This window comes from Haplochromis burtoni, unplaced genomic scaffold (genome assembly GCF_018398535.1).
Source record: "Haplochromis burtoni strain Fernald_Lab_line unplaced genomic scaffold, NCSU_Asbu1 Contig_70, whole genome shotgun sequence".
Lineage (NCBI taxonomy): Eukaryota > Metazoa > Chordata > Actinopteri > Cichliformes > Cichlidae > Haplochromis > Haplochromis burtoni.
The window spans coordinates 942,105-967,836 of NW_024582431.1; the positions used below are offsets into that span (position 1 = coordinate 942,105).

The window sequence follows — 25,732 nt, forward strand, 5'->3', positions numbered from 1 at the left end:
ATCAGTGTAGCGCTAGGACCCTGCAGATAAGCAGGAGAGTGTCGAAAGCCGTATGCTAGCAGATACTGACTGTATGCTAGCAGATACTGTTGTTACAAGAATTCATGAACTGCAATAACAGCATAGGTTTTAAAACTTTAATAGAGGTAAGAACAGACGACAGCCACCAATCTAAACAACACAGTAACGTTGCTAATAATCCCTTTCAGATATCAGCTGACAGCCAAATCGTTGTTAATATCTTTGTGTGACAAATATTAAGCTACGTAGCGTTAGCTTTAGCTGGGAGGAATCTGGGCATTTTATTAGATTAACATTTAATGACCTAACCGCTAAAGTGCTTTTCGGATGTCTGCTGGACAACAGTGCATGCTACATGATGTGTTGCCGTTTGTTGTTTACTGCTTGATCCCACCAAGTTAGGTGGCAGTGGTTAGCAAGCTAATGTTAGCTGACAAGCTAGTACTTCAACGTCCAGTTGGCTTAATACTGATCAGTGTGAGCAAATGTCAATATGATATATGATACTCAGATAATCAATTGATGCAAGCCCATAAGATGTTGGCAATGCAAACTGATAATGCACGTTCATTTTAAACGTATTACTCGGTCTGATTATGGGAAAATAACCTCTTAAATAAAAACTGTATACTTACATTCATAACCTGTTCATTATAAAAAGGGTGTGGGACAAAGGCACGAAATCTTGAAAAACAGGTCAGACTATTATCTGTTTCTTATCTTTTCTTTTGTTCAAACAATACAGAATATTAATAGCCTTGTTTTTATAATAATGAATTGACGATTGTGGTTCCACAAGCCAGTGCACTCCTAGGGCCAGTCCTAAGTTTGGTCACAGAGGACATCTGGCATAAAATCCTTTACCAAATCAAACATACAGATTTTGAAGGATGAGATTTCCATATTGGATTGGTCGGGGAGTCTGGGTTAACAAGAACTACCTCTGGTGCTGTTGACCAGCAGGGTACAGGTAAAAACTGTGTGCTGGAGAGGGGGGAAGGCATATTCAGTACAGCGAGAAAGAAGGAATGACAGGAGTGTGGAGGTGAGGAATTTAAATGTTGGAACTATGACTGGTAAAGGGAGAGTGCTGGCTGGATACATTGTACAAAGGATGCTGATTATGGACCTACCAGGTGGGGAAAAAGGAAGAACACAGGGACAATTCGTGGATGTAGTGAAGGAGGACATGCAAAGAGTTGGTTTGATGAAGGAAAAAGCTAGGAATACAGAGAGATGGAAGCAGATAATCTGCTCTAAAGGGAGCAGCTGAAAAAAGAAGACAAATACTCATTAAATATATATGTCTTTTAACTGTGGTTATCTTCTCAGACTTAATCATGTCTCAGGTGGAGAAGAAGGCAGGGCTGCTGAGGAGGACGTCATCCTCTAAAAAGCCCTTGAAAGAGAAGGTGGTCCTCATGTATGATGAGATTTTTGCAGTGAGTATCATAGAAAGTCAAACAATGTCGATGTTGAGAGTTTTGAGAAATGCATTATGTTCAAGTGCTAACAATGTCATTTCTGCTTGATTTAGAAAGAAGACCCAGCAAAAAATAACCCTCGTTTCTGGGATGAGCTGTTTCTTATGAAGGTAAGGAGAAAGAAGTGTGCTGCATAACAGGAAATCTCTCACAGTGCACTCTGTGGTTATGTGAAGTTGCAGCAGTGATGTGATGCACATAGTTTAAAGAATGCATACTTTAGAAAAGAGGAAGTACTGATGCTCAAATCAAATACACTGCAACCAAATACTGCAGAGATTAGGACTTTGAAGATTGCCAGGCAGTATAATTTGCATTTATTGTGATACTTCTCTACTATGAATGGTTAGGCTATTGCTTTTTTAACAGGAGAGTAGTCTGAGATTTTGAAGTGAATCTTTTATATGACTTATGCACCCTTAACATTTAATTCTCCTTGCCTTTCACTCAACACTTTTATCTTTTTTACCCGCAGGTGAACCTAGAGTACCTGGAGTCAAAGTTGGAGAGTGTGGATGGGGAGGACGTCCAGCGCATTCAAGACAACATCAACTCTCTGTTTCACCACTGCGTTCAGGCTCTGGGAGAGGAGCACCAGATCAAAGTGGTCAATGCCCTGCAGGTAACTATCACCTGGATTTTCAACTGCGTGCACATTGTGTATATAATCATCACATTAGGAGCAATCTAAGTATGTTGATCAGACTGTTAGCTTCTTTTGACTGATAAATTATGTTAGCTTGACTCCATATTTTTATTTTATAATATCATTTCACAAAAATGTGGAAATGTGTGTTGTGGTTTTTAAAAAATAAAAAATATTTAGGTTAATGGCATTCTATAATGAGTGTGTTGATATGCATAGAGGTGTTATGATTGCAGTTTATAATAACTACAGTATTAAAGCTTAACCCTGTTAAATAATGAAACATACTAAAACGATTTTTCTCCTTGATGCAGTAACAGCGACAATATCATCCCATGACTGTTGTTGTCTCATGCAGGATTTATGGACCTGCATCAGTATTGCTTTTTAGGTCTTTTTCTATTCAGAGTGAAGTATGCAACCAATGCAGAAGTACCCACCTGCAGTGCCCTTAAAAAAACAACACCGTGTAGCCTGGTGGCACTGACATTATGTAGCAGTTGAATGCTGATTGGTTGAAAAGCTGGGTTAAACAGAAAAGGGAGCAATAGCAGAGTTCACCATAAACACCATCAAGCATGAAAAAAAAATCCAAAATCAAAACAGCACACTCAAAAAGCCCATAGATCTGTCACAACACAGCAGAGTCATTACCGTGTAGTATGACTTTTGTCTATCGAAACTCAAATATATAGTACATATTTACCTGATGTTCCACACCTTTGAGGCAGCTCCCCTTGCTGTAAATCTTCGAAAATCTGCATAACATTTAAAAATTACCAATGCAAAATGATGTGGGGTGCTTTACAGACGTGCCGATTCATGAAACATGTGTTAAGCAGCCCGTGTGTCCTCCTTTACTTCCAGACTCTCTGTGCACTTTTCCGAGGGGTCCACCAGAAAAACAAGTCGGCGTCCGGGTTTGATATTATCAACATGCTCATGGGGTTTGATAAGGCTGAGCAAAGGATGAAGGTATGTTAGACTCTAAACCAAAATAGAAAGAAATAGAAAATAGAAATAGAAAGAAAAATTGAGTGAAATCGATTAGTAAATAAAGATGTAAAGGGAAAGATGGGTTGAGTTGTTGCTGTTTTTTTACTCATTCATACACTTCCTTTTGTTTGTGTCTCCTGCAGGACCTGATGGAGAGACTGGACAGCCTTCTCTGTGGAGACAGCTCAGAGAGTCTCAAGAGCCTTTGCCTCAAACTGTTGCTGTGTTTGGTGACGGTGAGATGGAGCATGTATGATAATTATCATTTGATATGCTTGTTCTGCTGTTACACAAAATGTTACAGCTGTTGAAATATTGTGTTACAGGTAACAGACAATATTAGCCAGAACACTATACTAGAATATGTGATGATCAATAGCATCTTTGAAGCCATTCTTCAGGTAAATCATTTGAATAGAAAATATAATTCTGTGATTTTCAGTTATATTTTGAAATTGTCTCTCCTCTGCTCTGGTCTATTCATCTTTGCTCTCCGTTTGTTTCCTGCTCAGATTCTGTCAGATGCATCCAGCAGAGGGCAGCATGGTTATGATGCTGTGGTGCTTCTGGCTCTCCTGGTGAACTATAGAAAATATGAGGTCTGTTTGATGTGCATATGCTGACTTTTGACTGTGCTAGCGTTTCTTCATATAAAGCTTTTTCTACAATGTCATGAACTCCAGTATAAAGCCCATGTGAGACTGAACCGGGTTGTGTATCCAAAAGCAAAGATCAACCTCCTGTTCTCCGACGAATCTCCTTCTGGAAACTGATATGTATCTTCTGCTGTAAAGTCTAAAAATGAGAAGATATGTTAAAGGCAATTATTAGTCTCTAAACACCGCAACAGTAGAGAATAATAGGTAAAAATAACTAAGAGGAAGAAAATAACTCGGGCGTTTTAAATCATGTTTCCAGAATATTAATGGTGCCACACTCTGATTAGTTAAGCCAGTGTGGATGAGGGGTAAAACAGTGTCTTCATGCATCATCAGGGTGACTTTACCGGCTGACTGTTTCTATTTGTAGTCTTACTGGGATGCCATCTTGGGTGCATCGGGGACAAAAAGAATAATATTCCAGCATCCATTTTCTGCACTTGGTATAGATTTTAAAAACATTATTTTTTTGTACCAAAGCCCTTCTTGACGCCATATTTTCACCCTCTAGAAAGAAAAATAACCTTCAAAAAGGATGATGTATTTTTATTTGCATTTCTGAACATTGCATTGCTTAGCCTGACCAGTTAAATGTTGCAGGTTGTTAGTGTATATACTGGGTAGGAGGCTCTTGAGTTAGTAAGTTATAATAAATAAAGAATGGTCTTTCATGGTCTTTAATAATAAAGTATTTCCTTTTCCTTTTCTGTTATAGTCTGTGAATCCATACATTGTAAAGCTCTCCATTGTGGATGATGAACCAACACTAGATGTAAGTATGCTGTCACTAGCTGTTGTAATTGCAGAATAATAAATAGCCAGCCTGATGTAGGTGGTCTTTACATCAGACAGATAATCAAAGCTTTCACTGACACGTTGAATGTTTTTCTTTTCCAGGGAATGGGTATGGTTGTCCACCAAGCTCTGACAGAATATAACAGGTGAGATTTAAAACTTCCATCTGTCAAAAAGGTGTTTTTAATGATGCAGTACATAGTGTGCTGAGAGTGTTGGTACCATCAGTTTAGTTTGATGTATCCTGCAAATGTTCTATTTCTATTCTCCTTAAAAGAAAACAGGCCTTCATAGCTTTAGTTATTTATATCTGACAGCTTTCTTTGGGAGTCTGTAATGTTTTTTGGATGAGGAAAGGTTCAGATATTAAAATGCTGTGTGTGAAGGAGGTCTTGTCTGTCTGCGTGCATAGACAGACACATCAAAATGATGGATGGTGGCTCAATGCACTTCATTGTTTTTGTGTATAAACTGATTGCCCGTAGATAATAAACTGCAGAGAGCAAAAGGAGGTGTTAGGTAAATGTGTGTTAGGTTAGGCATGGCTGTTTTTATTGCTCTCTTTTGTGGCTTACCTGCCTTTCATTAATTTGTCATTCACTCCTCTTTTTTTTGTTCTTTCTACTTTCTGTCCATCTGGTCTTTTTCTCTTTTTAGGCAGTACAAAGACAAAGAGGAGGAGAACCAGGGTGGCTTCTTCTCTACCCTCACTAGTATGGTGGGCAGCATGTTTATAGCAGATGCTGACGAGAAGCTCTCCGTACAGTAAGTGCAAAGCTGTTTCACTTCCTACATCAGACAGATTCATTGTTCTTTATACTCAAGTTAAAAGTAACAGGACAGAATTGGAGTACGAATGAACAGGTTGGCTGAAATACTATAAACAGAAGGAAGACACTCAGATATTAATAAGTTTAACCCAGTATTTACTGTTATATTTACAATGTGTTACATATAGTTTTTAATATCTTTAAGTCCATTTGTCAGAACCTCAGTTTCATTAATAAAAACAAGATTTATCTGGTAGAATTTTAGATATCTCGCCATGTTATTTCATCATTTAGATGCATGGACTTGCATGGAATTAAATCACTATTTTTGCCCATCAGTCCACATCCAGTAAGCCATAATAACACAGAAGCATTTGAGTGTGGCCTTTGTCTAAACCACTTAGACAAAGGTATTATAATTTTGCTTTTGCTCCATTAGCATCCATTTTTCAGGTGATGAGTAGACCGAGTGCTCCTCTGAAATAGTGCTTGTGTCATCAGATTAGACGATTTGTTTGCTCTTGCTTTGTTGCTCATTTTCAGTTCCATATTAGTCTTGCAGGACTTAAAGTCTTTGTATTATACTGGACTTTAGTTTAGCATTTCAGTTAATGCTGTCTCTGAAATAAGTTCCATTCCAAGCCATCTTCGTTCTCATTGGATGCCCCTTGCAAACAGAACATTTTTACAACAGGTGGGTGGGGCTTCTGGGCTCGCAGACATAGATGTGTGCTTGAGATGTCCATAGTAGGTATACACGCTCTCTGTGACATCATACCGATCTAAAAGTAGAAAAACATTGTGAAACTGAGTGTTGAGATCAGTCTGATATATATAGTCAGCTGCTGTATAATTCTCTCAGTCACTTCAGTCTTGCTAGTTTACCACCAAGGCCTGATGCTTTGTCCTCCTTCAGGAGGTTCTCTGATCTCTCCGTTAGGGTTAGGGGTCGGGGTTTTTCTTACACCTTTTTTACTTTACTATTTAGTTTGAGTTTTGAGTTAATGCTGAACTGAAGGAAAAGTTTTGTTTCAGATTTCTTGCATCTCACAGGTTTTGGGCTGCTGTGCTTGTGGGTTTATAAATCATTTGTACGCTTCTTCTGGTCTATTCCTCACTACAGCTTTACAGCAGATGTTGTAGGAAGTTTATTGAACTTCTTGGCTTGGTATATAATCACTTTTTCACTGTGAGTTATTTAGTCTAGACTGACGGGGAAAAATATATAGCAGTAGACAATATAACTTATGTGGTATGATGTTTTTGAAGAAAGTAGAAGATAAAAACTGTTGCATTGTTTAGTACAGACAGTTTGGCTCAGGCCAACTAACTTAATATGTTTAAAACTGCAGTCAAATACTTGTGTTCATAATCAGTATACTCACTGTTGTTTTACATGACTAATGTCCCAATTTCTATCAACATAAAAATGGACAATGCATTACGAGGGAATTTGGGAAATGATTTATTATTCTGTTCAAACATTGTGCAGTAGTTAATGACACAGAAAATTAAAAAAGTGACCTGCTGATGCGTGAAGCCGTTGTTAAGAAACTTTGAGCAGCAGAGTGCTTTTCCAGTTGTTCCTTGAGCTTGACTGGATCAAAGGCTGGAACGCTCAGTCCACTATTTTGTAAAATTTGGATATTTATCCAATAAAAAAAGTGTTCTCTCTAACTTAACTTTCATTTCAAGGACAAATGAGGCGATTCTGCTGGCACTCTATGAGGCTGTGCATCTCAACCGCAACTTCATCACTGTCTTGGCACAGGTAACATACAACACTTTTTTGTGTTCTTCTATGCTCACAGCTTTTGGATGTTAGAGGTCAAGTAAAAGTTATTCCACCCCTTACTTTTTCTGTAATTTTGTGTGTTGATGCCTTTTTGCCTGCGCTGTAACTCACAGAAAGTTGGTAAGAAACTACCTTGTCTTCATTTATGATTTAATTTAAAGAGATATTACAGGTGGTCCTCACGCTAAGCAAAGGTCCTCAGGTCCAAAAGTTCCTGAGGTTCTCAGACTGCAATGAGAATTCAGAAAACTTTGAGTTTTATGATTTCATCTTTAGCAAACCTTATCATTTACCTCCTCTCAAGGTTGAAATCCTTTTAATCTTAAATCTTCTGCTACACATGGTATCTGTGAGATGATTTGCCAATAACGACCGATGCGCAGACCAGTGGTTAAGAGTAGAAGTGGAAACACGCATCACTTTTTATGTATAAGTGGGCACAGGAAAAACTGTTTTATCATGAGGAGACCTTTGAAAGAACCAGGCCCGGGGAAGGACAGCCATGTGTTGTGAGTGGCTGGGCTGTGAGTGAAACAGAAGAGAGAAAAAAAGAGACTATAGAGAGAAAATACTAACTATGGGAGTTAATTACATGCATTTGTCGTATATAAAGGCTTCGGAAGTGAAAAGATTGGAGTTGCTTGCAATTTAATGTGTTTTGCTCTTTTAGTATAAATGACTTGATAAGAGTAAAGCGTTTGAGCTAACGACCTAAATAAGGATAAGATGGCAGCCTCAGGACCAGCTCACAAATGTGTTGCTTTTTTGCAGTGTTGTGCTTATTTGCATATTTCAGGGTAAATGAAGAGATTAGGTGAATGATTAGTGCATCGTTCTGTAGATGTTTCACTCTCCTAAACGTAATCTGTCTCTACTACTCTTCTTGTTTTCTCACTGACTCAGCTTTTCTTTACATTATGAGACTCTAGGCAAGGTTAATCACTGTTAATGAGGTGTTTTTATGTGTGTCATGTCTTTCCACAGAGCCATCCCGAGATCGACATTGCCGCCACACCTACCACCACTACTCCAACCACCCCTACGACGCCACTTGGCACAACGCCGCCCTCCCTTGACAGTAAGTCGTACACTTAATATTTTGATTCAGACACGCGTAGACTCAGAAAAGCTTACATGATGTCAGGGGCATTAATCATTGGTTTCGGAGGGCAACTCTCACTGGCTTTATATCACTGTTTGGGAGCACATTTTAAAGTTTCTAGAAAGAATATTTGTTGACTGCAGTAGTCAGTCAACAGACCGTTTTAAAGGCGTTGTCTGGAGGTTGAAAATTGATTGAATAGATTCAGTTACAGGATTTGGTTTTTTAACCTAAAAAACTGTAACCTTGTCTCCTTTGATATAAAAAAAATGACCCTTCAAAGCACCTGAATAGGCCGAGAGCACTGCAAAGGTCTCTAAAGCTGTGGGGCGTTAATGGTCTCTGCTTCTTTGCGTCCATTTAATCGTAACTTTTAATATGCATTTTTAAACACTCCCTTTGAATCTGGCAGCTTTTGTTCACGTTTGCTTTTAAACACTCAAAAGCAAAGAGGCAGAAATAAAAAATACAGTTTGTGCTCTTTACCTGATAGAATTGAGTTCCTAATACACACTCGATTTATTACACCTTAATAAGTGAATTATTAATACTACTTCAGCTGCTTACTAATCTCACTTTGAAAAGGAGTTCATAGCTCCCACTTCAGCTTTTGTGGATGGTGTATGTTGATGCTGGCACATTGAAAAGCAGCTCATTTGGCATGCACATGTGCTGTAACTGTTACAAGGTACATGTTTCTATCTCTGGCTAACTTCAAACCCAAGAGCCATTTTCTATATAAAATATTAACCTCCAGCTTCAAATACAAATGAGAGTTTCACATGCAGTGTGCATCATGAAAAGTTGAGAGAGCGTCAGCCCTGAGGTCTTTTGTGTGGAACATACATGTGCCATGTACATGCATGTCAGGAATATGCATTTCCTTCTACAGTCGAGCCTCACACGATAGATGGTGTGAAATCTTTTTGTTTTTTTTGGTGGTATGCCTGCTGTGTGCTGAGGAAGAAGGAAACACAGGAGGGTTTTGTGGGGTGGAGGGACATGACCAGCTCATCATTTAACCATGAGTCAAGCTGTATGTTTCAGAGAGCAGAGATTTTTAAATGGATGAAAATGCTTGTCTAGACTGCACAGTTAAATACAGTAGCTACAGTAATGGCAAAAACACATTACTTTTTGTGCTTGAATGAACACTCCGTTTACCCAAACAAGTTAGCTGCTGTTTTATCCCAAAAGGCTGAGTCTGTTCATCTGGACGTAGCAATTTCAGTGGGAGAAACGTTTTGTCACTCATCCAAGTGATTTCTTCAGTCTCAGCTGACTGCAGGATTCCCCAACCATATAAACAGTACATTTGCACAATGACTGAAACCAACCCACTGAATGAACAGTTGGGCTGTGAGGTCAAACAGCTACGTCCAGATGAACAGAATCAACCTTTTGGGATTTATTTACCTGGATGATTGAGCATGCATCAAGACAGCTGTTGTTTCAGTGTCATGCTGTTGTTAATGGTGGCTTTAAGAAGGGCTCAGGTTTCATGGAGAGTCATAATTTAAAGACTGGGACTAACTTCAAAATTTCTTTTTTGCAACTCTGTTGTTTTCTGGATTCAGAGTAAATCTGAAAACAAGGAAATTAGTTTGACTGTGTGTGTGTGTGTGTTTTTTTTTTTTTACCCTAGTGATGATGTTTATCTGTACTGTCATTTCTACATTTGCATTATAGTGATGAGCAACCCAGAACTGCCTCTGGATCCCAACCTGCAGACCAGCAACCTTCTCATCACCTTCCTCAAGTATGCTTCCATTGTAATGCAGGATACAAAAGGTAACAAAAAGATTTAAATCCTCTTTCTCTTGGTCTCTGCTACTCTACCTTCTTATAATCATTCATTCTGGTAATTTTAATTTCATCTTTGTCCTAAAGTGCCCCCCCAAATTATTAAACTGTTATAGCTGTCTTTATGTTGTGGGTTGTTTATGTTTAGTCCTTTTATCTGTTATTGTTTTCAAAGATGAGCACCGACTCAACAGCGCCAGACTGTGCCTGATTATTCTCACCTGCATAGCCGAGGTATGAGAACCTACCGTCCTGCAACAAATGCCACCGACCACATTCTCCATCAACCTGACCATCTTTGTTTTTAATCCTTCCCTGTACGATAGGACCAGTATGCTGATGCCTTTCTTCATGATGACAATATGAACTTCAGAGTCAGTCTCCATCGAATGGTGAGTTCATGGCCGTGTGAGTGACACTCAGTGAGGATAGAAGTAATTACAAGGTGCGATCCGAAAGTCCAGCCTGTTTCTGTTATGCGTGATTAGCGTACATCATGGTCATTTCCATGAACAGGTGTGAGAAGTAACTTTCCTGAGTCAGGATTTTGTGTGACAGTGCACGGTCAACACTGGGATCTGCGTTAGACAGGTGTGGACATTTGTCATTTGTATGGTCTCTGTGAATAGCCCAGTGTTAATGTAATTAACCTGCACTGTCAGTGGAAGATGTTTCACTCTAAGGGGACACATCAGGTCAGGATGGTGACCCAGGCCGTGATCATCACTCTTTTGATTGTTCCCGGGGGTTGAAAACTGAATTCATTCCCTAGGATCAGACTTTTTACTGCATGTTCTATTATAACATCTTGCAGCACAGATGAATCTAAATGTTACACAGTGGCACAGTGAATTGTACGCTTTTAAAATGTGCGCTGGTTCGTTTCCCCCTACTAAGATATTTTTAACTCCCTACTTGTCTTCCCTCGCCTGATATTACTCCATCTGATTGCTTCCTCTTGTGCATCAAAGATAGTTAGATAGAAAGATAGGAGCATTTCAAGTGTGGACACTGGGTGTGGTATATGGTGTCTGCAGTTGGTTGGAGGTATCAACTGTTTTAGTTTTGTCAACTGAAACATATAATCAGCTCTTGAGTGAATCTCGTTCTGTAGCTAAACTCAGACTCCATCATTTTGGACTTCAGCTGGCGGCTGTAGACCTTGTTCTTCTCTGCAGCCTCTGTGAGCTCAGAATAGCAGTGCATGGAAAAATTGCCCACTGCTACAGATTCTGGTTAGTGTGGCCCTCTTGCTCACTGATCTCCAGACCAGAAGGAGGACTGCTGACAGTTCAAAACAGTAGAATTGGAGTACCTCCCACAAATCCTCTTTGTGAAAACAGCTAAATGAAATTGACATATAGCACAAAAGCAACCTGGCCAGTGAGATATCTGGCAAAACATGAGATAGGCAGTGACTGAACTCCGACACTAAGATGGAAGGAATAGAGTTGCAAATAAAGTTACTCTCTTAAAAGTTGTACTTTGAAGTAGAGCTGGGCGATATATCGAGTTTTTAAAACATATCGATATATTTTTATACGAGATATAAGATGTGACAATATCCTTTATATCGATATAGTCTATGTTACGTTATAATTATAGTTGTGGAGCCGCAAGTTTGCCTCTCTTTCGTCCACTTTTGTCTCTACGCAACGTTACTCCGCCTCGCCTTCACTGAAGACAACTCCCCCTCCTCCCCCATCGCTTCACGTGCAGGCAGCGACAAGACGGACACGGCAAATCTCCGTTAACGAGTTACTGCGCATCGCCCCATGCGTGGGGCTGGACGGCGTCAACGTGCTAACGAGCTAAACATGCTAACGAGCTAACCGCGCTAACGAGCTAACAGCGCTAACCCTAAAATCCTTTCATTCTCTCAAAAGTTGATAGCGCGCCTTATGTATGAATTCTGGTTGTGCTTGATGGCCGCGAACCGATTTTATGTGGTACACGGCGCTCAGCAATCTGTCAAAAATGTTTGAGTACGACTTTGGTAGCTACGGAGCTGCACCGCTTGATAGATTGTCGGCGCATTACGGCTACCGAGGAGCTTCGCGGAGTGATACGTACTGTGCATCAACGTAATATTACCGTATTGTGTGTGTATAAGGACCATAAATGGCACCTGTAAGAGACGTGGTTATGAAGCGGATTTCAAACTCCAGGCTATCAGTCACACAGTAAAACTTGGGAACAGAGCAGCTGTGAAATCTGTCTGTCTTTGTTATTACGCTCAGCGTCTTTTAGTTTACATTTTGACTGCACAATTGTGAGCTCTTTGTTTAGCACAAAAACAACCTTGTTTTCTTTTATTTATGGAGCATTATTATTTAATGAATGCTCATAATTTAATTTTGAGTAATTTTTCATGTACATCTGTGCTGTATGTTAATAAAAGTGCCTGTGTGACATCTGGGACACAGCTTTGACTAAGAACTCTCTTTTTGTTCTTACTTTATGGCTTAAAAAAATATATCGAGATATATATCTTATATCGCCATCCAGCTAAAAAATATCGAGATATGAATTTTGGGTCATATCGCCCAGCCCTACTTTGAAGGATTACATACCCGTGCAGATGCTGTCAGTTTCTGACTGTGACTGTTATTTAGTGTCTGCTGATTATCTGTTCTGTGTCACTTAACAATAAATAACATACAGCTGTAAAAACTGTTTCCAAAACTGCAAAGTAGGCTTGTCTTGTACAGTTGTAATTATTAAAATTACAGAGTATCTGTGCATATTAACATATTTTTCTATTTCTATATTTTTCAGCCTATGAGGCACAGGAAAAAAGCAGTGGACAAGAACATCCCGTCACGGCCGCTGGTGTGCGCTGTTCTAGGTAAGAAGAGTGTTTTAACACTTGTTTACTATGGATTCAAATCAGCAATGATATCTGTTAGCTGTAAGGCCTAACTTCTGAGTTTTTGCATCAATTAAACCTCATTATTATGCAATCAAAGGTCATGCATTTTAACAGTTATCTTTTGTGCAGATCTGATGGTGGAGTTTATTGTTACTCACATGATGAAGGATTTCCCCATGGATTTATACCTGTGAGAACACATTAAATTACACATATATCATTATGACTCATCCATCATCAAATCGATTTAATCAGAGTTTCTTGTCTTATTTCCTGTGCAGGCGCTGTGTGCAGATCATCCACAAACTCCTTTGTTACCAAAAGAAATGTAGAATCAGATTACACTACACCTGGAGAGAGCTTTGGTCAGGTAATGATACCTCATCTTCTCGCTTATGTACTGTTTGTCAGAAAAAAAGCCCCATTCAGATAGGATTTATTTCTCAGGGTGAAATAAGGTGAATTTAATGAAATGCCTGCTGTTTTTTTATATATCACAGGTTATCTCATAATTTAAATCCCAGTGTCCTTGTATTTTAGAGTCAATCTCAGCTTTTCCATTTTCATCCCAGTTTTTGTGAATTAGTGAGCTGATAATACCATTTAGCTCAAAGCACAGTCCCTCAGAGCTCTGAAGAACAATTTCCAATTTATGACCTTTTCACAGAAATAAGTAGATACGTTTTAGATAGTAGATAAGTACACCCTTACTGCTTTTAGAGTTTAGAAGGTAAGTAGCACCCAGGTGCTGCTAATCAAATGCACTTGATTGTTGATCATTTGCAAGCATGACCACCTCTATAACAGCAGAAGTTTGAGTTATTTGCTTGTATGGCGCATTCAGGTGTGTTAACACAATACCGCAGTCTTTCCACGAATGAACGTTCAAGTAGATTTAACCCAAGATCATCTGAGACTCTACACGCCTCAGGTAGCATGTTAATGTTCATGACAGTGCAGCTGGAAAAAACTGTGCAAATATGGATTATTCAGAGGGATTGCCAGGAGAAATGGTGACGTGGCGTCTGTTGGATCTGAACAAAGATTTTAAGACTTCTGGAACAATGTTCTTTGGAGAGAACAGATTAAAGTGGGGATGTTTGGTCGTAATTCGCAACACCACAGCATGTCAGCACAAACACCTCATACCAACTGTCAGCATGGTGGTGGAGGGATGATGATATTGGTTTGTTTTGCAGGGACAGGACCTGGGCACCTTGCGGTTGTTGAGTAACCATAAACTCCTTTGTATAAAACAGTATTCATACTCTAGAGTCAAATGTAGGGACTTCTGCCCAACAGTTAAACATTTTGGTTCATGAAACGGGACAATGATCTCAAGCAAGGAGCAAATCTACAACAGAATGGCTTAAAAAAGAAAAGAGTCAAGGCAGTGCAGTTGCATCAAAGTCCAGACTTCAACACAACTGAAATACTGTGGTGGGAGCTTAAGAGAACTGTGCATAAACAAATGCCCACAAACCTCACTGAACCAAACCAAGTTTGCAAAGAAGAGTGGGCCAAAATTGCTCCACAGTGATTTGAGAGATGGATAAAGTCAAACTGAAAATGAATTTGAAGTTAAATTTGAAGTTATTGCAGCTTAAGGTGGGTTTACAAGCTATTGAATTATTGGGTGTATTTACTTAGAGTCCTGTGAAAAGTTCTTTTTCACATGACTGTTGATGTATATACCAGAAAATAAGTAAATGCTCAACAGGTTACTTTTAACCTAGGTTTAAATGACCTGAGAGACAACATATGACTAATTTAAAATGTTTGATTTGCTAAATATATATCACCTCACGAGCTGAGCAAATAGTTCCTGCTTTTGCAAAACAAACACAATTTTCTTCTAAAGTGTTGTTTTGTAAATGTACTGCATCACTGAAACCAGATAATGAGTCTCTAAAGAAAGCACAATCCATCCTCGTGGCCTTGTTTTCAGCCTGGTCAACAAACAATAGGATAACATTTCAGCTTGTAATGGCCTCATCGCACTGTGTCTCATTAGAATACAGATTCCTCTAATCAGACCAATAATCAGCTTAATTCCCTGAATAACCCCGACTCTCTTTTCCTGGTGGAGATAATAGCGTACCATGAAATGACACTGGAGAGAAAAATGAATTCGATTGTTTGTCTTCTTTTAGCATGTTGCTGTGCCAACTCGTGTTGGAGCTTTTTTTGTGCGTGCACATTTTGGTTCTTCTCGTGGGATTGTTTGCCTCAATAAAAGCTCGTGAAGAGGCTAGATTTGGTGTTGAAAGACCCCCCCTCCTGTGATTCCATTATCTAGCTTAATAAAGCTGCACACTAAGGAAAGCAGTCTGCTGCCATATGCCTCTGCTGCTAGACGATTAGCAACACTCCTCTGTATTTCATTAATGCAAGCATGTCTCCCTCTGCATTAGCTCTCATCAACCTGCTGAAGTTCCTGCTGTCAAATGAGACCACACTGCTGGCCAAGCACAACATCTTTCATCTGGCCTTGCTGGTGAGAATCATACACTGTTAAAAAAAAACACATGGAGGCACAGGACCAGACCACAAACCACAGTGAGGATTGGTTTAATAGAGATGCTGTATGTGTAAGACAGATTCTAGTAGTGGCGCTTCAACCACGAATCTAAACAAATTTTATGTTTGTCCAAGGAGATTAAAAGCACCAAACGGATGTGGTGTAAATGTAATTTCCCTTTATAAATCCTCTTTTTGGTTTATTTTTCTCTTGTTGGGTACTTTCTATAAATGTAATGCTCAGCTAATCCTAGTGTGTGTCTCTTTATCCAGGTAGTAAACCTGTTCAACATGTTCATAACTTACGGCGACACATTCCTGCCCACCTCCAACAGCTACGACGAGCTGTACTACGAAATCGTACGAATGCATCAGGTCTTCGACAACCTCTACTGCATGGGTACGTAACCTCATGCTTGAGTTTTTAATTTACTTCTTTTAAAGCATTCCTGAACTATTTAATACGCACAGCCACCTTTATACAGCCTTAATCCTACAAAGGATTTTTGTGTATTTCTGTCATTCTGCTTTCCAGTTTTGAGAGTTTCAACTAACACAGGCCAGTGGAAGGAGGCAGCCAGTAAAGTCACACATGCCCTTGTCAATGTTCGGTAATCACACAGCCACACACCCGCACTCACACTCTTTACTCTGATTTCTGTATCCTAAGAAGGAGAAATGAGTCATACTGGATTGAAGGGAGCTGAAAGTGAGCGAAGTCTTCAGAGCCGTAATTTGGGTTCTCTACCATCTGACTTTTTTTATTCCCCTAGGCCCCTCTATTTTATAAATTTTTAAGCTTTTATCTCCTTCACCCCAACCTCACACAGATATTGTACTTGGTCTCTTCCTCAAATCTTTTCCCTGTAATCTCCCTTTCCTCCTCCATCTTCTCTGGGGAGATGATCCTCTGAGGTCACCCTGGCTCGAAGGCCCCAGAGGGCAGCCGTATGAACAGGATAGTCCTAGAGGATTTAGCAAATGCAGTGGGCTCCTGATAGAACAGCATCCCTGTGTAAAAAGGCAGTCAGAAGAGCTGAAGTGAAGGCTGGGAGTATAACAGGAGTAAATGTTGAAAGAATGGATGAATAAATACACGAAGACAGAATTCTAAAGAATTCACAGAAGATGGTCTTATAATGAACTTAAATGAAAGGACCAAACCCATTTTACTCAGTTTGTTTTTTCCACTATAGGCTGGCTTCCCATACATAAATGACAGCAGAATTACCACTGCCGAGAATCCTCTGCATGTTTGTCACTATAATCTGTTTGATATATGACGCAGCCAAAGCCAGTACAAAATAAGCCATTTAATCTCTCAGCTGTGCTTAGTGCATCAACTCATACTTGAGCTTTAAAGCAGTTTATTTCTCGGAAATAAATGCTAATGATGGAGAAGATTGCCTCTGAATTTAGATTTTATTCCCTGGTGTATCCAAACAATATAAAGGAGACAGTGACATGTATCAGAAGTGACTTTTCTGTTAACAGACACGTTTTGTCAAAAAATACAAATTTCAGATATTTAAACCTTTAATATAATTTAATTATCAATTATTATTTGAACCTAAATAAGATGCTGTTCCACATATCATAGCCAAATGTATTTGGACATCCTTGCTTTCAGCAGATTTCAGACAACTTGTCAAGGATATCAGGTTTGATCCTTGTAGCCTATATGCCGATTATATCTATTGAACTGGGGCCAAGAGGCACAGCTGTTCTTCCTCTGCTATGTATTTCCATTCTGAGCTGCCCTTGATAAAATCTGGAGGATGCATCACACAAACATGCTTTTCTTGACATAACTCAGATCGACTGTGGCAGGAGTTACCTCTTAAATCATGCAAAACATTTTGTTTTCTCCCATCTTTGAACCTCTTTTGCATTGGTCGTTTTTAATCTGGGACAACATCGGACGGTGTGCAGTGTGGCCAGTGTCATAGTACATTTAGACTGGCACTGTTTCTTTGTTTTGGGTCATGACTCTGTTTCAACTCTTTGTACTATTAGTTTAGAAAGATTCTTCCACATTAAACCATCTAATTTATTTTTCCCCATGTCCCAGACAGTGGAACAAGTGTGGAATATTTGTTTGATTGTAGCTCATAATTGCTGCCTGCTGTGCTAGTCCTGCCTCTTTAGTCCTTCAGCTCTGGATCTCCACCTGGCACTCAAGCTCACAGCTGCTGCAGCAGGTGGAGAACTGGTTTATGTGGCGCTACACAGAACTCGCCAAGGCTTCAGACAAGGGCTAAGATCAGCAGCTGCAGTGCATGATGATGAAGTTGGAGTTAATCTGCAGGATAAGAAACTTGCTATAGAGCAGCTCAGTTATGTACTGTAACAAAGTATTAGGTGGATAAAACAGTTAGAGACAGAAGCTGAATTATTAAGTCATTCAACAAACATACACATACATGCGCATTTCTTATTTAAAAAGTTTTTTGCTTTTTTCTTCCAGGGCCATAATCAACCACTTCAACCCCAAGATTGAGTCATACGCTGCAGTGAACCACATCTCTCAGCTGTCAGAAGATCAGGTAAACACTTTGCCTGACTAAAAGTTGCATGTGAATAAAAATGAACTTCCATATCGTCTCGGGGCCATTTGGGCTGAACTCCAGTGACATGTCACTCTTGTTCTTTCAGAAGAAAATCTTCTGAATTTCTCAGTAAACAATGAACAAGGCTGAAGTGTTTGAGGAAAAGCTCACTGAGTTTTGTTTTGGGGGGAAAAAGCCTATTCATCAAGACGTAGTTACAGCAGTGTGGCAGAAATGAATGACTCAAACATTGGTTATGGTGATGAGACGCACAGAAAAGCAGTTGTTATCACACACATCGCTGAGCTTCAGACTCATCATGGCAGATTCAGGGAAACATTACACTGAAAGGCAGGCTTGAGTTATTCTCATTTGAGATTTTATTGTACATAAAATACAGCAAATGTTGCCATTTCTCTGGTGTCTGCAGCTGCTCTTGTAGAAATAATGACAATTTTTCCACATAGTTTGCAAACACAAACAGAGTGTGGATCGAGTCATTAAGCAGAAGCGCTGGGCGACTTTTGAAACAGTAATTTTTGGAAATACGTGAGCCGGGACTGGAAGGAGGCTGAACTGATATGAGCTCTATAAGCTCCATTTAAGACTCGTGTGAAGTCTTTCGCGATGGAAAACAGCAGGAAAAAAACTTTGTTTTTTTTGTACTTGATAAGAAGTGATGGATTTGGTCATTATTCTCTCCAATTACCTCTCTGCTTTTATCTACTAGATTTATTCACAACAAAGAGGAAAGCCAGAAGGTAACTCAGGTGTCAATGAGCTGCGGCTGGTTTTATGTTATTTTTCACCTTTGGTATTAACAGCCTTTTCGTTAGATGCAAGGGTTGAACAGCAAAGATTGGGTTGAAGCTGCGGTTGCCTAGGGCTGTTCGATATAACGAGATAACGATATAAAAACTATCGTTTCATTTTACGCTATCGTTTGCTTCGTGGTGTCGCAAAATAAACTGTTTACGGTAATATTTTTTCATCGTTTTGATGGTCACTGTAGTGGCTATATTAATTTCTTAAAGTTCTCTATTTCTCTTATATTTAATATAACCACACTACAGACGGACAAGCACCTGTTTTTATGCTTTGTCGTTAGCAACAACAACGGTAACACCATCGCGTGTCTGCTTGTTTATGTTCCACATAAACCTTTCACAATAAAGCTCAAGATCCTGTTGAGACTTTTCAAAATAAACTGAATCACGTGAAAGAGCAGATTATTTACGGATTAGAAGTAAAAAGGAGCCGCCAGGTGCTAAAAAATAAACCTTAGACTCAAACGTTAGAACAGGCTTTTCCCCGCAGCACGCCGTGTATTAAATACTCACAAAGAAAACGGCGGCCGTTACAACTTATGTCTAAAAATGTATCGTTTCATGCATCAGTTAAAACACTCGACTCCAGCTACATGACGCGCAGCTGGAAACACTTCCCGCAAGTTGAGCTGCCCGAGATTCACAGAATTTACAGAAAATGTTACGTTTTTGTGATTTATATCGTTATCGGACGATAGAATTCTTATATCGGGATATGAGATTTTGGTCATATCGCACAGCCCTACGGTTGCCTTTCTTAAAGTCCATAAAATAGGCATTGGGAATCGCATCTGTAACCGGAAGGTCGCCGGTTCGATCCCTGGGCTCTCTGTCCTGGTCGTTGTGTCCTTGGGCAAGACACTTTACCCTACTTGCCTACTGGTGTTGTAGGCGCAATATGGCAGCCTCGCTTCTGTCAGTCTGCCCCAGGGCAGCTGTGGCTACAACTGTAGCTGCCTCCACCAGTGTGTGAATGTGAGAGTGAATGAATAGTGGTATTGTAAAGCGCTTTGGGTGCCTTGAAAAGCGCTATATAAATCCAATCCATTATTATTATTATTATTTCAGATCAGTGATTCTCAGCTGACCGTAGGTGTGGATGTGATCGTATTTGGTTGTCTGTCTGTATTTGTTAGCTCTGTAGTGGACTGTCGACCTGAAAAGTCAGTTGATTGTTTTTAAGAGCTGACAGTTTCCAGCTGTCCACTACGGTTAAATTGATACAGATAGAGGAAAGCTGGAAATGTTTAAAAATGATTTTCTTTAGAGTAACGCTGGAAAAAACCTCTTTTACTTGTCTTCTCCTAATTTTAGGCTTTAACTGCTTTTGTACACATGTGGCTGGCTTGGCTTAAGCACAACACATCACGTCTCAGCTGTCCAAAACACGTTTCTGCGTTGTAAATGAATGAACTGCAGAGCAGTGTGAACACATGAACACGCGCTGACAGTGAGAGGCTGAAGATGCCAAGACCTGTCCAAACCTTCTGACTCAGCTTTGTCATAACGACATTGTGCAGACCTCTGCAGGATACTGTTTAAAACATTTTAAAAGGCCATTAATATAATTTTATGTGTTTTTATGTTTTAAGATTAATGCCCATTGTGCTTTCTCTGCACAAAGTAATTACAAGTTGTAACTCAAATCTGGAGGAAAGAACATGGTCACTATTGGGATTAATATTTCGGTTAGTGTGTTTATGCCGGCTGAATAATTACTCTGGTTGTAAATTACAAGATCAGCCACAGCCAGGGCAGCATTTCAGTAGCTGTATGCAGCCGGTGACTCACATATATGCAGCCGAACAGAGATAAAGAAAGCAGGAACACATGACATCTATAGAGTCAGCTCTTTTCTTTTCTCTTGTCTGCTTCTGTCCCTTGCTCTTTGTTTTTCAGTGAACTGAAAGAAACTTTGAATTTTGATCCCTCAGTCTTTTGGCATACTGTCCTAAACACACATACACACACACCAACACACACAAATCCCCTGCTCTCCAGCCCTCTGGAGCGACTTCACTCTCTACAGTGACACCAGAAGACGGATGGCCTCCAGAGACACGCAGCATTGAAACAAGCTGCTGTACGCTCTGTTCCTCACACAAAGTACGAAACTGGACTACAATACTAGAGTTAAAACACATTAAAAACCTGCTTTTTAGTCCATGCATCAAGATAAAGACAGTGACAACTGCGTGCACACAATCGTATCTGCTTAGATACTGAAACAGTTGCACAAGCAACAACCCCTTCTAACAACCTCATACACTTTCCTTTAATTCCCCCTTTTTTCCTTTACTTTATATCAACATTTTTGCTTCTGAACAGTTTGTTATATCGTTCGGTCTTTTTCTTCTTTACTTTTTCTTTTTGCATTAGTTTGGTTGACTATTCAAACCTACCACTGCTTTTTCATACAGAGAGGAGGGAGATGGAGAGGGAGGGAGCGAGAGAGAGATATGGGTATGAATTTTTCATCAGTGTACCACCAGAGGTTGAAGTAAAAACAACAGCACTTTTTATTCACAAGCAGAGTCGTAGATTTATTAGAGAACGCTCTTCAGGTCTCAGCCTTTAATAAGTCTAAAAATGTTGATTCAGCTGGATAGTAAATAAGCTGCCATGGCTAAAAGAGAATTATGTTATGCATAAATGAAATAAGACCTAAATGTAAGTTAACATATGGGTGTTTAATGTATGAGTGTTCATGTTTGTGGAGCCTTTCTGAGAAGCATGACAAAGTGCAGCTCATGTCTTTGCTGTGAATTTTTCATGCCGTGTGGAGTCTTTCTGGAGCATTAATAAAAAAAAAAGAAAAAGGTCTGCTTAGTGGCTATTTCACTGCTGAAAGGTGTGGAGAATCTCTGTATAATTACCTCTGATTTTAGCCAGTCTTCTTATCTCAGCTGGACATTAGCTGAGGCAACTCTTTCCTCTGCATACGTAACCACAGTTTATACACACTAGTGACGATTCTGCATTATTCGTAGCCTGAAACTTTCATTGTGAAAATGCTTTTAATCCGTGAGTCTTAACAGTCCGCTCAACAACAAAGTAATTAAGCAGCTGCAGTTGAATAAGCCTGTTAGAGTCCCAACTGAAGGCGCGGACAGCACTGAGAAAGTGGGACAGAAGAAATAAAACTTAAATTAAGTGAAATCCGTCAATAAAACCTCGTTTTTCTAAATGACACGTGAAACGGTTCATTACAGTTCATTACACATTATCGCTGGAAAAAGTCGGAGAGGAACCAAATGTTACGTTGCAACTCTGAAACACTACTTGATCCCTCATAAATAAAAGTGTGGGAATAAAGTATTTAACACTAATTAATTTTTGACTGCTCTGTAACCATTCCCAGTGTTCGCTGTACAATGCAAAAACCAGTTGAGAGAATCACATGAGACTTAATTTCATTTTGTGTTTGTCTGATCTTTTTGTAAGGTGTTGGAGGTGGTACGGTCCAACTATGACACACTGACCCTCAAACTGCAGGATGGCCTGGACCAGTTTGAGAGATACTCTGAGCAGCCCAAAGAGGCTGCTTTCTTCAAGGAGCTGGTAAGAGAGAGGGAGGGTGGTTTGTTTTGAGTGTTCAGGGTTTTATACACTCCATTTGAACTCTTTCTCAAGTGCATCCAGTCTAATGTTTGACTCAAGCAGCGTTTCACTCAGAATGATCAAAAATCTGTCTCTCAGGAGTGTTAGAAACATTTTCTCAGATTTTACTGTTTTTTTTTTAAGGAAGACCATTACTTGCCAGCTTGTTTCATTATAAAATTAATGGAGAAAGTACAAGACACGAGGCAGAAGTATCAGAAAAGGTGCACATTGACACAACAGCTAGAAGGTAGAGGGTGATTGCTCAGCGCGCTATTAGTGAGGTTTTAATTTCTGTTTTTTAGACAAGAGGCAATTATAAAGTTTTAGGACTCCCATCAAAAAATTAAGCATCTTGCCTGATGTAAACAGGGCCAATCTCCTCTTCAAGGTATCTTCTTGCGTACCTTTTGACCACTTTCAGTACAGTTATTATATTGCTCTGTGAATGCCTCATTCTGTGCTCTTGCGAGCCTCTGCGACACACACTGGATCTAATTTCATTTTGGGGAAATACCAAAAGGAGGCTAAGCGATCTGCGTGCACTGAATGTTGTCCCTCAGATTCCTCAGGATGTTGCAGTATAATTTAACATTGTTAGTGCTACCTTGCTGATCAGATTCACGGTGCACAGCTTGTGCATGCTAAAGGGAAAACAAACATACTACAGCTCCTGCTTCACCTCGCCCAGTGCACCGCTTCTGGGATTGGAAACTGTGAAGCCTTCAGAGGACTGCAGTTCTGATAATCCTCCATGTTAGACTTGGGTGGAAAGAAAAGTTTATGCCTGTTTTGTGCAGCAGTTGAGGTCTGTGTGAAAATATCTGGCAAATGCAGGTGGTCAGAACACACCTTCCATGGAGTCATATCAAAATCCTCCCACCTAACCCCACTAACTATTGTTAGGTTAATTGGTGAATCTAAATTGCACATGTGTGTTAAAGTGAGTACATAAGTGTGTTAGACTGGTGTAGCCTGCCTCTCACCCTATCGTAGCTGGGATAGGCTCCAACCTCACGCAGCCCTGAATTGGATAAGTGGAAGAAAATGAATGGATGATGTATTTATTGTCAGTGCCATAAATTAATTTGTCGCTGTCGTTAATGTGTTGAAACCTCAGCAGGAAATCACAGAGGCATAGCTGATGAAGAGAGGTTGTTGTGAGTGGAGTGAGATGTTTTACACAAACATAAAGCCTTGTAATAAATGTGCGTGTCTCCAGGTGCGCTCCATCAGCCTGAATGTGAGGAAGAACGTCTCCCTGAACACGCTGAGTCAGGACGTCCTGCTCAAAGAGTTCTCCACCATCTCCTGAGAAACACCCACACTCCCTTCAACACGGATGTGTAAATATAGTTTAACACATGCAACAGAAACGATAACAATCCTGGATGGTTCTTTCCATAAATCATTTCTCATCTTCAGTGTCCTGTGAACTGGATCGGGGATCCTGCAGAGACACTTAAAGGCTGGATGCACCTTAAGGACAGGCCTGAAAACTCTCCAGACTTTGCTCCTTGTGCTTGTTCATGTTCGTGCTGATTTGAAGAAGTGCCCATATTGCACTGGTCCCTCATGTGCAATCAACAGTATTGGCTGGACTGTTAACTGAGACTTAAAAGTTTTGATTATGGTAGTAAAACAAAGTATTTCAGTCCTCTGGTGTCTAATCACATTTTCTGAATCATCTGTTTAGCAGTTTGTCCTTCACGACATTAGTGATGGTGATGCTGAGCCGTCTTGAGTTTGGTGAATCTTACTGTACTCTTGAATTAGAGCATTAGCCTTTTCTTTTCCGATCAGTGCTCGTTGCGCGAGTATTAAATTCATTCTCTACATGTTCAAGATTCAATTTGAGTATTTTTATGTACTTACTTGCTGAGGGGATAGAGCAAGCTGAGGATGCTTTGAAGTGACGGAAAGCTTTTTGTTTTTGATGAGAGCCAATACTAACACTCACTACTGTTACTCACGTCTCCATTATTTTAACAAATGACCTGAATGTGTTTGACGTGAGCTGTTATCATTTAGAAGAAAAACTGTTTATTAATGAAACAAAATGAGCTGTAATGTCATCATGGCTGTTGTGTCTCTGGCACACACAAGGTCTTTAGTGAGAATAGCCTCATGCGTATGCGCTCTTGAACTCACTTTTCTTCTTTCAGAACAGTTGAACTTATATTTTTGAAAGTTGATCTGAATTATGCAATTTCTTTACCTGAAGGGTCTTCTTTCTTTCCTTCACCTCTAACCTCTGTTGGTATATTTATGTTTCTTTTTTAAATAAAGATTGGTTTCCTACTATATCAGTGATTCCTCTTGACTGTTTTCACACATCGTTGAGGATCTGTGACGTTGGTCGCATTGCCGAAGTGCCACAATCTACGAATATGATCTGTTTTTATAAATGTTTTTGTCTTGGCTCGTGTCTTTACTCAATGTTCACTGTCGAGCACGTATGAACTTTGAGTTCTTAATTAAAGGGACATGTTCTCACTTCATGTCACTGCTGACTTACAGTGAATTAAGTTATTTTGACTTTTATCTGATTAAAGCTCTTCTAAGACCTGACTATACAGACACTGTGCTTGATAAACATCTCTGTTAGCTTTGTGCATCTATCAGAAAGGAAATGTGACCATTTTTGATTGTTTTTAGTTAGTTTAATAACTGATGAAAGAAACATTGAATTGTAGGGGACAGAATTCATGTCACCTGCAAGAAATATGAAATGTGAATGATTAAAAAAAAAGAAACCAGGAAAAATTAATGGTTCTTTCAGAGTATTTGATATATTTACTGCACTCTGCTGGGACAAACTAGCAGTGTATGAATTTATGTAGAAGGTATGACATCATCTTTATACACACATTTTTCAAAATAAAAAATAATAATAAAAATCCCCGTAAATCCAGCTTAGAGGATTGTGAGATACTTTATGAAATGAGAACAGCAGCTGCAATAAATATATCAGACTGAATGCAACGATCCTGATGTATGATTGTAGTTGCAACATGATAATCAGTCAGAGAGATGCAATGTGATTCTGGGTCTCACATGTACCAGGCCTGTTATTCTAAACTGTGGGAACAAGTCTGTGAAAATGAGACACACACCTGATTATATAATGAGAATGTAAAATGTGTTTTGTTGCAACAGCAGAGATGTGGAAGTAGTTCATTAAAAACAAAAAATCAATAGTCTGCTGCTGAATAAACGTATTATCAGGTCATAGTTGGTGAGAAAGTGGAAACTTTCCTGCTCCAGTCTCGCTGTTCCGCCTTTTACCCTTC

The 25,732-nt window shown here is 39.6% G+C and overlaps 1 protein-coding gene across 2 annotated transcripts; it reads left to right on the forward strand.

The window, feature by feature from the left end:
- armh3 (armadillo like helical domain containing 3) lies at positions 1-25,010 on the forward strand. 2 transcript variants are annotated; one of them, XM_005925046.3, is made up of 26 exons: positions 1-146; positions 1,354-1,463; positions 1,559-1,615; positions 1,981-2,127; positions 3,019-3,126; positions 3,291-3,383; positions 3,474-3,548; positions 3,660-3,746; positions 4,522-4,578; positions 4,704-4,747; positions 5,259-5,366; positions 7,067-7,142; positions 8,151-8,244; positions 9,958-10,059; positions 10,247-10,305; positions 10,398-10,463; positions 12,850-12,919; positions 13,073-13,133; positions 13,225-13,313; positions 15,358-15,440; positions 15,737-15,863; positions 15,999-16,074; positions 17,931-18,009; positions 22,284-22,400; positions 23,662-23,785; positions 23,865-25,010. In XM_005925046.3, exons 2-25 carry the CDS (start codon positions 1,362-1,364, stop codon positions 23,752-23,754), a joined length of 2,070 nt encoding a protein of 689 aa, XP_005925108.1. In that variant the 5' UTR covers positions 1-146; positions 1,354-1,361; the 3' UTR covers positions 23,755-23,785; positions 23,865-25,010. The 2 variants fall into 2 exon arrangements, with proteins under 2 accessions (XP_005925108.1, XP_005925107.1); XM_005925045.3 differs by having other exon boundaries at positions 23,662-25,010.
- The last annotated feature ends 722 nt before the right edge of the window (positions 25,011-25,732 follow it).